The sequence below is a fragment of the Hyalella azteca genome, unplaced genomic scaffold (assembly GCF_000764305.2).
Source record: "Hyalella azteca isolate HAZT.00-mixed unplaced genomic scaffold, Hazt_2.0.2 contig656, whole genome shotgun sequence".
NCBI lineage: Eukaryota > Metazoa > Arthropoda > Malacostraca > Amphipoda > Hyalellidae > Hyalella > Hyalella azteca.
This window is the reverse complement of record NW_025930995.1, coordinates 3,018-20,092: the sequence shown is the minus strand read 5'-3', so window position 1 is coordinate 20,092 and position 17,075 is coordinate 3,018. Positions and strand designations below refer to the sequence as shown.

The 17,075-nt window shown below is 37.9% G+C and overlaps 1 protein-coding gene across 1 annotated transcript in view; it reads right to left on the bottom strand.

Moving 5' to 3' along the window:
- Positions 1–11,481, bottom strand: part of LOC108681908 (neuroligin-3) — a gene marked incomplete at its 5' end in the record, with an annotated part of 40,152 nt that extends 28,671 nt beyond the window's left edge. The window contains 1 exon segment of the mRNA XM_018170987.2: positions 11,294–11,481. Coding sequence (XP_018026476.2) covers positions 11,294–11,481 — 188 coding nt within the window.
- Between the last annotated feature and the right edge of the window lie 5,594 nt (positions 11,482–17,075).

Sequence of the window (17,075 nt, the reverse complement as noted above, 5' to 3'; positions counted from 1 at the left end):
CTTGTACTTTAGATTTTAAGTTGATCAAGCGTTGGATATTGATCACATCAGTGAATACCGATGTGATCTGTGATCAATACGATTAATTAGTCGCCCGACTAAAAAAATACAGTCCTCAAAAAACTGCTAAGGAAATTTAAACCTAACCTCGCGGTGGAAGAATATATGACGTGAAGTGAATGGAAGAAAATGATGTGGAGTTGCATCGCTCTGGTCCCTTTCAATTGATCTTTAAGTTGGTTTCTGTCTTAAAACAATTCACAATGCAGCGTTACCACAAAACCACTAAACCTTTATTTGCACGTCGATATGTCCACAGAAAAAAATAGTATTTTACTTCAGCATTCAGGAGCAGGAAGCTCGGAAGCGATTGTCACAAAATCGCCTGTTCGCAGTATTGCAGTTCCAGAATCGATGTGTCCCCTCTCATAAAAAGAGTTCCCTCAGATATATTCGGCTAGAATCCCCTCAAACTTTCAAAGCGGTTCACCAAGAATATTTGGACGCAACATCCGCGTCTTTCTTGGTGGCGCAGCAACAGCAGCAGCAGACGCAAAATTGCAAACAAAGGAACCGAACTTCCTTCCCTGAAAAATATGGAAACTTGTACACATATTTTTTGGCAGCGTTTAAACAGGACCATTCGTCTTCATTGAGTATTTTTAGACCAAGAAGAGTTGAATAAAACCTCGTGTGTTGGCACCTCAAGGCTTTGTGTTTTGTGGGAGGTTCGTTGACTCGTCTCGTCAGCATAAGATCAGAAGAGCTCGTCGCCGTGCCGCTTCCAAATTATTGCTGGCTCCTCACAGCGAAAAAAAGCAGTTTGTAACAACTCGTTTGGCATTTACGAGCGACGCTCCATTAGATTTTATTAGCCGAAAGCTGACTAATGATGGTTACTCATAATTAGATGCGGACTTCTTTTTCTTTCTATTTTAATTTGGTGATTTTTAAGTACGAATTTTTCTGTAAGGTCAATCCAACTAAAATAATTTAACTGTAAAATTGTCGGAATTCGATTCATTTGTTAAAAGTATACATGTGTACGATAAAAATTTAATCTGGAGAGATCCAATCTAGATTTAATATTAAAAATTTCATTTGACTGAAACTCAAATTTCTTATATGTTACAGTCCGTAGCTGCAGATAAGCAGACTTAGGTTAACTATGAAGATTATAGATATATTTTGATTCAAGTTTCATTACAAAGGAACAATTGAGGTTTTTCAGTCCGCAGTGTGCGAGGTGTTAACGAAGCTCCATTAGGCATTGCTGGGCCTATGTGCGTCACTGAATGACATTATAATAACGGAAAAGTTGGAAAAGTTATTAATTATATAATCATAAGAATATTTAATCTAGTGCGCAAAACAGTAACAATAACATTTCTTCCGCTCAAGGCAGCTACAATGGAAATTTTAATGGTCTGATCTTCTATGACAATGATATGAAGAAAGCCTTTCGACCAATAAGACTATAATTATAAACTGGTAATCTGCTCTGAAATTAATCAAACTCGTTTTTGTAAATTCTTAGCACAAGTCAATTTTTGCAGGCTGTACATGAAGCCGAAGTTTCCATTATCCCATACGATTTAGTTTGCTATAAAAACGGCCTAAAGGCTTTGAGGCGAATATACAGTAAAAATTTTTTATCTACCAGATCGTGTGCAAGTTAGTGTGTTGCGAGTGCTGAGTTACCACTGCAAATGTATAGGTTGTTCGAACGTGTATCCAAAATATCTGTTGAGGAATGGAAGTTAAATTTCACGTTATGATTTAACCACGAGGGTCAGATGAACGGGGATAGTTGAAGGTTAGATTAAAGAGAAATTGGCGTTCTAATTTTGATATGTTGAGCTTTTATTACTAAAATGTAAATATTACATCATTACTTTCCTTAGGAAGCATATTTAAAAACAAAAATGAAAAAAATGTACGTAAATTTTATTCAACATTTGTATATTTTAAAAACTCGTTTTTATTTGTAATGCATTCAACTACTCGAAAGTCCACAATATTTAGTGTGATTGTTGCCAGAATCTCTTTGGTTTGGTTGGGATGAGCGAACTCGTTCACTGAGAGCTAACTTCGTACTATCAATCATCACTCATGATATTAGCTGAAAAATCTAGGACCAACTTAAGAAGTGAAGCGTAAATTCGATTACATTGCGTATTACATTTAGCTACGCTTAAAGCTCCAAACTTGCAGAAAAAAAAAACACACAATTCAACGCAGGCATTTTCAAAAGATTAGATACTTAAATAATGGTATGAAACTCCGTAAACTTTTCTCATGTCTGGTTGTCTGGTTTCATTTTGAAAATGTACGAGAAATAGAGAAATATTGTCTGAATAGTGTCACACTTTCCTACTCCCAGCAGAGTAGTCAAAGAGCAGTCGTATCGCTGAAACGAAATACATGGTCAAAAACTGAATCGAAGTTTCTATCATTTCTACGTTGGGTTGGGTTAGGTCAAGTTAGGCACGGGTAGGAGGGGATGTGTTCAAGCTTAAAACGGGTGGCATTAATTTAAATGAAATCGCTCGTCACCCGGGGTGCGAAACTTCGAACATAACCCAACGCAATCCTCTTCCCTACTCCTCTAAGCATTAGAGGAGGTGTACAGGTTAGAACATTTATTTTTTTCTAAGCGCAGGTTAGAAATTTCAAAAGAAAACGAAAATGACTTCTCGAATTTATGGACAGATTTTTAAAAGGGAACAAATGGTCGAGAACAACAAAATGAGTCGAGAAAACTGCGAAAATATCCCAACAAAACAATGGCTTACACAATTCACGAGAGGAGCAAATTGATCGAGTGCGCTCTTCTAAGGCAAGCCTCAGGCAAAGTTTCCTCGTGGCCCAATTTGTCGCAGTTTCTTTGCGTTGTTTAGTTATAATTTGCCGAGCTTTGCAGCAGAAGTTCAGGGTAAATATGTTACTTGCCGCAGGCTTTAAGGCTAAAGCGGCCTCTAGTCCTGGCTCCTTCAACCTGAGGAAAAGTCAAGCGGTGGAAACGGTGAAAAACGCGAGTTCTTATATGAAGACGGATAAATAATTCTCCTTGAATTCAAGAGATTCACACCTCATAATTTTATATAAAAAGTTATGTGCACTGCTGATGAAGTGTTTGTCATTAACGCAGTTGATAACAAAATTTGCTTAGCGTGTATTGTGAAGTTCGATGAAATTAACTGGAAGAAAAAAAATTGCATTACCAATCTAGGCACTCATATAAACGGTGTTTTGGGATGAAGTTATCCCTAGCAACGACATGAACAATGATACTGTAAATTACACTACGATCCAACATGTAACTGCAAAAAAAAACCTAAAATTTGCCTGCGATTGGCGCTGTTGAAAATGAACATCTCAAAGTGTTTGGTATCTTGTGTACTCGTATATTTTCAAAGGAGTTTGTATCGCACGATACAATTTGTCATCTCACGGGGCTAGAGATCGTGAACAGCGTAGATTGGACTAGAATGAGCTTGGACACGTGAGTAAAATTTACAACGGTTTAGTATTTAATTCAGTGAAGAGAAATTTTCAGTGTAAATTGTTAAAGTGGGTTGGGGAGGGAGGCTGTTAATGTGGGTTGGGACTTCAACATGAACTTTTCCGATGTTTGTTGTTGTACAATATGTATTCCATCAATTTCGGGGCATCTTAAATGAACCAAACGTGTTTTTAATCATCAAAATTTCCGACATAGAGTAAGATCGTTTTCAATTGAATTTTTGCAATTTCTATGCAAGAGAAATCTATCAATGAAATGATATTCATGTTGATTTTACGCCAAGATAACACTTTCAGACACGTAATAAATATTGATAAAATTCATAAGCAACTCGTGACCTGCCAGGCTTCTGCACAAAAAAGAGATGACGATCCCAAGACAACAAAAGCCTCTGGATAAAAATTCCCAGCACGTTTCCGTGACAATCATTGAAGACAATATAGAGATATGGACTCGCCTCGCTTGTACATGCACCCAAGACTTCCTTTGAAGCGACTTTCATGAAGTAAGTATGGTTAGTGTGAGGGCTGGCGACATCTTACTGCCTGTGAGTCTTTCATTGTTTTCTCAAGAGAGAGCTTTGAAGGCGCTTTACACTCGCCAAAGTGGCACAATCTTTCCAGTCGAGTCTAAACCACGATGGAAGATGACCGAGACGTAAACATACGTTGTATTCCGTGGCTGCAGCAGCAGTCGCAAGTTGCGATGGGCAGCACGTGACGTGAATGCTCAAAGTCCATGGCAAGCTTCAGGCACGCGCTTTGCAGTCCAAAGTATGTCCTCATCCGTGGCAAGTCCCCAGAAAGTGACTGGCATACCATCAGCCTCAATCAGAAATGCAGCAACGATGATGTGTCGACAGTTCGGCCCAACAAGTACAAGTCCTCCGAAATGTCGTTACAGATTAAAATGTTATTTGATGTATTTGAAAATTCTAAGAAAATAAATTAATGATGATTTTCACAAGATATATTAAGCGGGTAATTTCGCAATAATTACAAGATGGCACAAGACGTTCTTGAATAAATTATAGAATAAAGAGTCCTTTCGCCATGACTGATCATCTTGAAGCCAAATTTCCAGGGGTGAGTGAAGAATAGCTCAGGCTTGAATTGAAAACGAAAAGTTCTGCATTCATTAAGATGCACTTTAAACAAAAGGAAAAAATTATAAAAAGAAGAGCAAAGTGACGCACGCGAAGATATAAATTCAGGGATAAATTTTCAATCTGATTGATACCACGAAGATCGTATTTGCATCGACTTTGTTCTTTACATTAGTCTTCTAATATCTGAACCTGATATTTGAAATCTCGTGTTTGACGTGCAATTGTTTAAACGGAAAGTGGGACTTGAAACTTATTAAACATCAGGATTGATTACAGCAGCATTACGATTATTTATATAAGCGTTAAGGTTCTTTTCGCCTTGATTAGCGCGTAAGTGCAGATAGAGGGCATGAGATTAAAAAGCTGATGTCCGGGACATCTATCATAGATAGATATGTCTGAGAGACATAGATGTCTGAGACATCTATCATATATTTGTGAAAAATTGCGTGTTAGGATGAAGCCTGGCATTGGAAATGTGGAGGCAGTTAGATTACGATAATTATCGGATTGGAATATTACTTGGTAACATAAATCAATTTTAGAGGTGGAATCGCGCGACATCGAAAATAAGATGTAGGGTAGAGGGAAGAGCTGAATTAGAAAATTGTAATATTGTTTACATCGAATTTCAACTATAGAAGTTACAAGGCAGTAATGTTGGTTTGAACGGGTCTTTATTGAATTAATTTACGTACGTTAGTAATAATATCTGAATTTAGAATAATTTGGTTTGGAATAACTGGATTCCCGAGTATCAGGGATTATTTGTTAGGTTATTTGTTTAACTGTTTTTCCCGCTAGTTTGATGTATGTGAGGAGAAACACAGGGATTGATTTGATACTTCATTTAATCTGTACTATTGACTTTGGATTAAGATTAATGCCATACAATGAGACGTTGTTTAATTCAGAAAAGGTATAATAAGGTAAATTTTATATTATTAATCTGTTAATAAATCGATAAATATAAATTACCAATAAAAGTAGCTGTGAAAACAAATAATTCCTACAGTCCGATATATAAAGGAGTATAAAAATTGAACTTATCCCATTTCTAGCGCATTTTCTCATTTATGGAAAGAAGTGCTATTGTGCTCGTTATGTCCGTCTGTCTGTCTGTCCGTGAAAAAAATGCGCTCTATGAATATAAAAAATTCTATAAGAATGCGCTCTAGAAAATGCGCTCTATGTCACTCACTGCAGTGAGTACTGAATTATATCTTTTAGAAATTTAACTTGTACAGCTCTCATGTATCATAAGAGCCATAGGAAAAATATCTGAGGTTTTTGAGGTCACAGCTCCATCACACCTCGCACGGTTAATTAGAGGCCGACAACGTCACAATTATTTGACTTTTCGTTGAAATTCTTCCAGAAATAACTTTAAAATGTTCACTTTGAACCACTACGATTTGTTTTTCGCATATATTACATATATTCCAAATATGTTTTTGATAGTACTTTTAGTGAAGTCAACCCAATGCATTTGATGGAAATTAAATGGTACGAAATAGCCTCCAGTTGGCTGCACTGGTAGAGGCATTGACGAGGTCTATAACGAGTGGCTATTTGTTGATGTCTAGAATTATGTTCACAAAATACAGTAGTTAAATTTTTGCAATGAATTTGTGCCTAGGTAATTAATTCACGAAGTTGGTACATCGGATCATCGAATAATTTTCTCAAAACGATAATTAACGAAAATTAAAGAAAAGTTAATATAAGTAAAAAGTGCTACATATGTAATTGAATGTTGCGTTTTTAATCTTACATGAGGTCATCAAAAAGTTTGTGGATTAAATTTTGTATTGACTTCAATGAGGTCAAAAATTTGATCATGAAGTAGTAAAAAATCAAGAGTGTAATTTTTTGTGTTAATTTCATTGAGATCAAGAATTCGATCATTAAGTAATAAAAAATTTAGGCAGTAATTTCTAGGACAAATTTTAATGAAGATTAACTACAAAGCCACGAATCTGTTAATGAGAAATGATCTTTTAATATTTGCAAGAAATAATTATTTTCACAGCTATCATGTATCAAAAGAGTCCTATGACTCTTTTGATCTGAGGCGTTTGAGTTCACGTTTTATCTGGAGGGTAACGTTTTATCCTGTTTCAATGATACTGTTTTAATGGTCACATTCAAGTTAAATATAAAAGCTTCACTCAAAGAGGAGATGACTAAAGTTACCTCATAATTCCCTGCTACTGAGTAGGTATCGACATGCTGGTATTCACTTGAACGGTGACAATTATTCACCATGCATAATTGAAGTTAAATTGCGGTAATGTCTGCACAGAGTCAAAATGAGACCATGAACCATGGCCGAATACGAGTTAAATTAATTTCAATTAATTTTCATCCATATTTATCCTCGAAATGATGCTATTATACTTAGCTTTCTGCTATTCTATTTGAATAACAACCAGTTAATTTTAGTGAAATTCTAACTTGAAGTATTTCGCGAAATGTTACCGAATTTACCACTAATTAACGCGACACCAAGAAGAAATTATGTGAGAATGATACTTCATTCGCACGGAATAAACGAATGTCATCTGATGTTATATCTCACAGAAAATTATTATCTGAGATATTGTTCATCATTGTAAGGCTGATTAAGAGCCTATAACCCTATCAAGTCGATACAGCCAAGAATATAAGATTAAATATTTATTTGATAAGGGGAAACTAAAATAAATCGTTTACAACACAAGCAGCGAAAAACCAAGCTTTTTGAAAACTTTCAACTTTTTTGCTACCAATGTGGCATCGATTGACGAACAGAAATCGTATGACAATTAAACCGAGCCAGACGCTTGCCATCACAAAACCGAGCCAGACGCTTGCCACCACCAAACCAACATCAGTCGCGAGTTTTGCGTTAGCGGCGCAGCTTAGAAAAACTCGTAAAACTAAACTAAAAAATTTAGTCATTAAAATACATATTGTATGTTAAGGTTGAACGAGTTGAGGAAAGCTCAGTAGGATTTTTTAAGTCAAATACAAAATTACACGAAGACCATTCCCGTGTTGAGAGGCTGGGGTAACTCACGAATAGAGTTTTATTTTGAGCAACAATTACAAACGCGAAACATTTTTTCAGAATAAAATAGAAAATGAAATTACTTGGTGAGGCATCAGATGATAGAAATTTACCCGTATTAATAGTTAACGATGCAAGTATATTTTGTAAAAAGAACGATATCAATTTGTTGTGGATTGAATGACTAAGTTCACTCGCGCATTAATCGCACGGACAAAATGTCATAAAATCATCAAATGCGCAACGGCAAGTTCCAGGAAGTTTTTCGGTTTCGGATTAGTAAGCAACGAGCTCTCGACCCATGCCATTAATACGTTCTCCACTCATGAGCTTTAATTGCATCACTCGACGTAAACAACCATTCAAAGCATCAGGTTATTGCCTCATTCATTGTTTAGTGGCATTCAACACAAGAGCGCCTGCTTTTACTGCACTTCACTTTAACTTGTTCTGTTGACACATCACTCGGGCCGACGTCAAGTGTAAAAGACTCTTTGAGCTCACACGCGCAGGTACGCAAATGTTAATTAATTACACTATGTTTACAATGGCACCTACTATTAGCTTCGAGCACAAACTTAAATCAATCGAGGTTTGCGTAACGGCTGAAGTGCCATCGCTAAAATATCACTCGACCCAACATAAGCTTTTGTTTGCGAGATTTAGCGAGAAAAAACTATTACACGTTTTTTTGCGACCGGGACAACCTCTAAACGGGTAGATTTAAACTAAATGTATGCATAAGGTCCAAAGAAAATGGACGAACAAGCATTTTTTAGATGATAATTTCTATGATAAAAGATCATATTAAAATAATATTAGTACTATCCAGTCAAGACTGAAATTTTGAAATTTGTTGAGGTTACAAATAGTAAGATCCTCTGTAAATTTTTCTTAATCAAATAACTACAGTAGCTACAACTTTATAGTTCAGTGCTGGTCAGATGGGGCGATCTCAGTTCACAGACTTAATTCTTTTCAATTGCAAATTTAGTATTGTAGTACAAATACAACTACACTGAACCTAATGCTAAGGTAAAGCCGTAAAATATCAAGGATTGGCTGAGAAAAGATGCCGCTTCTGAGGCGCGCTTCTAAGGCACTTACTCGGATTAAATGCCAGATGTTCGAATTGGAGGAATCTGGCCTGGCTCTTGCTCCTAGAAAACAATAACCTCGTGGCATAAGAGCTGAGGAGGAAGAAGGGGCTACATGAGTTTGTAGGAAACTAAAAACTCGGGTTGCTCTTTTTAGTTTTGTTGAGGGAACAATTAGATGTTTTTGTGGAGCTGGTCAATCCGTTTGTGCGGACGACAGCGTGTCACACACATCGTCCGCTCCATCATACCGCTCCGCAAACAAACGCAACTCGCCTTCGTCTCACTCGCCCGATCTGCAGTTGTAACTGAAGCTTCTGCAAATGTCTTTCTCATCACGAGTTCCTTAGTATAAACTTGAGCAAATTTTCTACGAATAAATTCATGAATAACAACTGAATTTTTGGTGAACTTCCCGATCCCGAGATTTCAGCCCGAAGCTTCGGATAACGTTCAACTCTTACGTTTCCGAAACATAACTTCAGTTAATGATTTCCGTGTAAACTAACTCCCAATAAAAAACCGAGGATCAATAAATGTTCCAAATACAAGTCTATGGATATGCGCACTGGTATACAAATTAAGAATTCAAACACTAAAAAATGTATAAGAGCACTTCTCTATAATTGGAATGTTTTGAATCATCCAATGATATTGTGATGAACAATTTTATAACTAAATTTAAGAGGAGCAAAATTTCTGTGCAACGTTAAACGCAAGAATTATTATGACCACCAACTTCATGCGTTTTTTGTATTTGCTCCATAATCTAACCTTTGGTTCAATTCAATAATCATCGGTGATATCATTGATTAAATTGGATAGGAACTTTGTCGCCTCCTAAGTAATATTCAGTAATACAAGAGCCACGATTTTAAATTTCATATAAACAATATTTTTTGGTTATTTTCATAAACAAATTTAAAAAAAAAATATATATATATATATATTTAAGTTTCACATGTGACGTCTTAGGAGGCTGACTTGATTTATCTTCCGTTAAAATTTGATCGCTTCAATGCGTTAAAATTAACTCGCTTAAATCGACGAGGAAAACCTTAATCATGTTCTTGGATGTTGTTTCAAAGCCTGTTTATTGGAGCTGAGAAGGCGGCAGCGGGTAGTTTTTTATTCAGAATTTGTCAATAAATACCTACGTTATAACTGGTGGATGGACATCGGATGACAGCTCTATAACAGCCTTATGACGGCATTAATTGGTGCTGCCTCATCTGTGAAGCTTTCTCCAATATCATCCCTCCAAAAATGAGTTCGACGAAATGATGATAAACAATGCAACCCCAAGCTTTGAAGTTTGAAATGAATTGCACTACATATTTTGGGACGGATTAATTTAGCTTGAGAATCGGTGACTCCCACAACGCGACGTGAGGGACGACGCAGCAGCGACTCCCACAACGCGACGTGAGGGACGACGCAGCAGCGACTCCCACAACGCGACGTTGGGAACGACGCAGCAGCGACTCCCACAACGCGACGTTGGGGACGACGCAGCAGCGACTCCCACAACGCGACGTGGGGGACGACGCAGCAGCGACTCCCACAACGCGACGTGGGGGACGACGCAGCAGCGACTCCCACAACACGACATGGGGGACGACGCAGCAGCGACTCCCACAACACGACGTGGGGGACGACGCAGCAGCGACTCCCACAACGCTGCGTGGGGGACGACGCAGCAGCGACTCCCACAACGCTGCGTGAGGGACGACGCAGCAGCGACTCCCACAATGCGACGTGAGGGACGACGCAGCAGCGACTCCCACAATGCGACGTGAGGGGCGACGCAGCAACGACTCCCACAATGCGACGTGAGGGACGACGCAGCAGCGACTCTCACAACGCGACGTGGAGGACGACGCAGCAGCGACTCCCACAACGCGACGTGAGGGACGACGCAGCAGCGACGTAGGCCTAGTCTGCAAGACGCTGCTGTCGACGCGTCGGTGCCGGTAATCCCACTCTTCACTTCGGAAGTGTCGGTGATTCCCATCATTTTGACGATAGATCGCTCGCTACGTCAGCCGAATATTTGGAAAATATCCTTTGCTTCCGTTGATATGGTGAGATGTGGACGGAAAATCCGTAATAATTCCCTACAAAAAGCTTCAAAAAGTCTCTGGTTTGAATTCTAAATTTTGAAGAATATGAAACCATAGTGAGCTGAGGTGGAATATCTGATCTTGGTTCTACAGAAACACATAGAATATAGAATCGCCCCACAGAGACAGAGAAGATCGTGTATCTCAATTTCAATTTAAATATTGTTTAATTCAATTAACAATTGAAACAATTGAAAGAATTGCTTCAATTGTATAAAAAATAGAAAATTTTTGAGAATATCAAGGATAACCGTGGATCTAATCTGTAATTTTTCTAGATACTAATAAGATATGCATAACCACAGATTGCATACCATCTTACCTTTAAGAATTTCGATAAATTATCTGTCAGAGAATTAGGTTACAAATTCGGTGCACATTTCTTACCTCGACTTGGGCCTGTTTGATGAGATGAAGTGGGACCGTCCTGAGGCAGGTTTTGAGCGGCTCCCCTAAGGGGACATCGGAGCAGTTGAGGGCCCGGGCCACGAGGCGCGTGTATTTCTTGGGGTCCGGCACAAGAGCCCACGGGGCCAACGACGACCCGCTCATCAAGATGGCCCGGTGGATCAGATCTGCACACGAAGCCATCATGTCTGAGTTTTTTTTATTTATTTATTGAAGAAAAGTGGTTACTCCGATGGCTCGAGGAAAAACTCCACATTGAATTAAAAAAAATTGGGGGACGATGCATTATGCCTGAGTCGCGGGGAAAAATAGTCCAGACAAAAATAATTTGATGGAAACATTTTTACGTAAAAGTATCTTGAAATTGATCTATCAGGTCAATGAGAAGAGTCAGCCCACTCAAGTTTTTATTGTATATCTCATTGTTAAGATCTTTATGTACAGCAATACCGAAAACTATCTAGGAAGAGCGAGTTTTATCTAGCTAGCCAAGTTATTTCGAATTAATTCAATTCTAACTGCTCTTCTGATGACGAGCATAGTATTCAATGGGAACTAAATATCTAATATCTATTTATCCGCGTAGTAAGCTGGAGAATAATTAAGGCAGTGTTCTTATAACGGAGTGTAAGCTTAAACCTGCTTAAACACTCCCAACACCCGAAGCGCTTTTCAGTCTGAAATTGGATAAATGCAGAGACCAAATCAATAATATGAATAAATATATTATTTTATACAAATTATCTTCATCATCGAACGTAATTCCAGTTTCCATTCCCTAGCACCCAAAAATTGATTTTCAATTGCTATCGTTTCGTACTCCGAACGGTTTGTGGAAATATCTTATAATTGGAAGAATCTGTTCAAATTTCAAACTTGCAGCTTACATTATAGAAATATCTACAGTACATACATTTCTGACATATTGTAATGACAATTTAAGAGGAAATATTCAAGCGATATACCTACTTTCCATATCCTCCATGTTAATATCGGGGAAACATTCCCATTGCCCGTCAGTGAATATTCAAAGATCTAATACTCTATTAAACACCAAGTTGCAGCACCCCCGACTGTTCATGGTTACTCTGATGACATAATAAATGAATATTCAGCGCCTATAATCGTTGAAATTAATTGAAAAACGATTCAAGTAAGGTCAGAGCGATGCAAACACGGTCCTGAGAAATGAGCTCGAGCTAAATGGACGCAGTGAGAAGGAAACTCGGTGACACAAAAAAGTGAGTGATTATTCCAACATTTGGAGGAAGCTAAACTCGCCGCCATGATGCAAAACTTCCGTGGTTCGGAAAGTTTATGGCTTCAAAATAACCTGGGCCCATACTTTCAAAAATAGTTAAGAGATCGCAAGTTCATCAGCCAATCATTGACGGCCTTTCAAGCAAAATCCACCAATCATAGACAAGAAAATAGAGCGTAAGTGCTTACGTTCAATTAGCGAATTTTGAAAGTAAGGTCCCTGGATACCAGGGTGATCTTAGGGGACCGACGTACAAGTTGTAATTTGAATCGCTCAAGCAACAGTTAGCTTTAATCATCTGCTACAACATTACATAGCTTCGCAGAAGATCTACTCACCACATTAATGAAAAATAATAATTTATCTTTCAAACAATTGAATGAATGGATTAGAAAACCGAAGGCAATCACAAATCAGCCAACAAAGAGACTTTTTTTTGTCACATATATTTTTAGAGAGAAAAGAAGCGAGGAAAATAGATTTGGAACAGCACCCTTCCGGTGATGGAATTTACAAGAAAATAATGCTTAAACTTTCCACGTAAACTCGGAGCCAATATACGTATGTATAGAGCATATACGTATGTATAGAGCATATACGTCAGACTGGAAAGTTACGACAAAAAGCGTGTAGAGCTCAATAAAAAATATCTTGTTCGTTACTTCGAGGTAACGAAAATGTTATTTCCTAAAGAAAATAATAAAATTATTCCAGATATAGAATATTTTGAACGCTGTGACTATCTAACTTAAATAATTATTAGGACGAATTGCAGGCGTAAATTTGAGGTAATAGATAATCGTCTGGAAAATTAACGAAAACGATTCCAACAAAATCAAAGTGAATACGTTGAATAAAGTGAATTATGCTTTAAATAATTATTGTCTACTCCCTTCGACTCTTGAACTTCATATAACAGGTAAAAATTAGTAATAGTTATTACCGGGCACGCTCTCATGGGAGGAGGCCATCCGGTAGCATCACGACCATTACGAGAGATTAACGGCCCTCGATCTGGCATGTTTAATTATCTCAAACAACTGAGCAGTGAAACTCAGCCTCCTGAAATACGGTTATGTCCATCAGCTCTCAGTTCCATTCATAATGGACTGGCCAAAGATACCCATAGCTGGTTCTCCACGAAACGTCACGGTCGCGTATCGAATACCGATGTCAAGCCAGAATCTCAGGACATAGACACGGGAAGTAGTTTCATTCAGAGTCAGGCTGCTACATAAGATGCCACTCGTATACAGGAAGGAACCCGTGCAAGATAGCACCTGATTTTTAGAGGCTTCTCTGTACGGCTCTTAATGCCAAGAAATAATAACTGCAAATTTGCACATTTTTGTGGGATTTGCTCAGGAAAATTTGATTGCTTTCAATATGATATCCAAAAGTAAAAATATAACAATTCGCAGCTTTCGCAGGTTATGAGGTTTTTGAACGATGATGTTAAATTTGCACATTTTTGTGGGATTTGGTAGGAAAATTTTATTGCTGTCAATATAATGTCCGACAATAAAAAATATAATAATCGCAGCTTTCGAAAGTTATGAGGCTTTCAAATGACGATGCACGAGTAAATAATATTTAATTAGCAATTAATGCACTCATGCTTTATGGGCAAGCATCCACAAACTATGCGTTGTGGTTAAACAAGCCAAGATAGTAACCTGCATCTTATCACGCACTGATAATGAACAGAGACCAACAAACGAAATCTTACCGCTATTTTAAGAGAGATCATTTCCAATTCCAGCATTTAAAATGTAGAAAGTGAATGCCCTGCATGAATCATGCCCCGCATCTCCACCTAGGCTGATGCTCTGCTACTCGAGGCCGGTAGTATAGGAGTATTTGCAATACATGTATATAAAATATCTACCTATTTATCATTATATATTTAGGATAGAGATTTTGGTTACAATGGCAGGACCCCTCATTTTGATAGGTTTTGTTAAAAAGGATGTCACTTTTATTAGGAATTTCTCTGTAGTCAAGATTCTCTAAATTCTAATAATTGTTACAATGGCAGGATCAACATATCAATATACGATCTATACATGTACTCTATTGTATAATTATACTATAGAGTATACGCTATACACATGTTCTTATACGACTTACCATTATATATTCAATATATATATTGATGCTCAAGTAAAAGCAGTTCAGCCGAGACGGCGATGCAAGAAATTTAGATAGAGGAAGTGGACATGAATGTTGATGTATGGCCGGCGCTGGTTCAGGAGCAGTGACGCTTACACTGATTTACGCGCGCCGCCGTCGTCCATCCTACGCATACACGCATGGCTGTGCGCAGGCAGTGCTGTGTGCATACGTGATACTGTCTACGTACGTTATACTGTCTACGTAGATGATACTGTCTACGTACGTGATACTGTCTACGTAGGTGATACTGTCTACGTAGATGATACTGTCTACGTACGTGATACTGTCTACGTAGGTGATACTGTCTACGTACGTGATACTGTCTACGTAGGTGATACTGTCTACTTACAAAGCGAAAATTACTTAAAATTAATTATGCTGAAACTAAGCAAGAAAGGCCGGCTCATATTTAACCAGGTTCGCTGCACACGCAGTAGCGTTCATTTTTCTTGATCGTCATATTTGAGTAGACTTGGCATGCAGAGACCCAGCAAGACAAACGACGTAGTTCTTCACAAAAGACTCAGCACGTCTACCTCGACAAATGATCTTCTGGAGAGACGCGGGCAGCGTCTCGTGTTTACGTGCAAGATTTTCTGCTTACGTTCTAGCTAGTTTGGGGACCTAGCATGGGACTTCACTGAGCAATAACCATACCAAAAAAGCATAAATTAAATTCATGCTCCTATTTTTCTTTTATATATTATTAAATTATATTTATGCTCCTAACAAAAGGGCGAAAAAAATGATTGAAGACTCATAGTAACTATACGAATGAAAAGTACAACTTCACGGTAAATTGGCTATGGCTTACTATAATTTATATGAAATCGTTAAAATGAAAAAATTTTGCATCCACAAACAAAAAGGGCGAAATAACTTTCACGTTTTACGTACATCAAAACTCGGCATGTATAACTACCAAAAAATCTCAACACTATAGAAAAAAATCACTCTTTTCCATGCATCACAACCAGGCTGGAAAAAACGACGAATTTTACAGGAAGTTTGGCGGGCGCCGCAAGATGAGACGCTGCACAAGATTGAGGCTCAGTGCACACATGGGGAGGCGTTGCTGGGGCACCTTATGAGCAGTTTTAGTGCCCCATACCCGAGTCTTTATTATGCCGATAAGCAAGTCTTGCCCCAGCACTGGCTACTGACAACTTACCAGACTACCTTGATTTATGAAGCCACCGGCTTAATGACTTAATATGACAGTCTCAGTGGCCGACAAGCCGATAATGGCCATGCAGATTTGAGTGCACGGAGAGGCTAACACATACGGGGGTTTGAGATATATCTTACATGTATTTAACGCAATGCATTACTATGTGAGGCAATAAACGTGGCATTTTAAGACAAGATGAGATTTTTAACAAGGATCATTTGCAAAATCATCACCGATAAATAATTAAATATCCGAGAAAAGAAATATATCGTAATCTATGAATTTTAAAGAGAAAATTATTTATTCACAATCATACTAAAAGAAAAATCACCGCCAAAATCGTTGAAGCCAGCAATACAGAGAATAAATTGCATTGCGGATAAATTTACTATCTCAGAAATCTCAAAAACGTATCCTACAAAGTTTTTTTCAGTGTTCAACGACAGTATTGATAAAAGACAACTTAAAAACCTAAGCCATACAAGGGAATTAAACTTGTGGAATTCTGATCCTAACTCTGCGTGCGTACAAAAATGGTCTTGCAAAGAAGTTAGCATGAGACATCATTTGATACTGACGTCTGGAGCTTCATGTCTAAACAAACCAAGGCCAGTTTTCGTAGACAAACTTTTTGCCACCTTTGCATGCATAATGTCTGCACGGCAGCCTCGGTTCCACACGTGCGATGCTTCCACTTATACAGAGCGTTACGGCAAAAAAAAAAAACGTTTTGTCAATTCTTTAGAACGTAAATTTTTTCAATTTGAAGCAAAGCGTATGTTTGTGAATCTAATGAAACGCATAGTACAGGGTGACACAAAAAAAACAGAGCTCATAAAAAGTTGAATAATTTCCACAATACTCAAGTAATCCTGTTATTTGTTTCAGATTCATTAAGAAGACGGATTGATCTAAGAGTCTACCACGTGTGAGCTTCGAGATGCCTTGGACTACAGAGCAAAAGACATTTGCAGTTGAGACATATTTTCGGCTATTTTTGTGGTATAGAATTGAGATTTTGCAGATGTTGGCTACATAGGTTGTACATAATTCCATAGAATTTTTGTTTCAAACTGAATAAAATTTCAGGAGTTATAAGACTTTTAGTGAGCTCTGTTTTTTTTGTGTCACCCTGTATGAAAATTCTAAGGAGC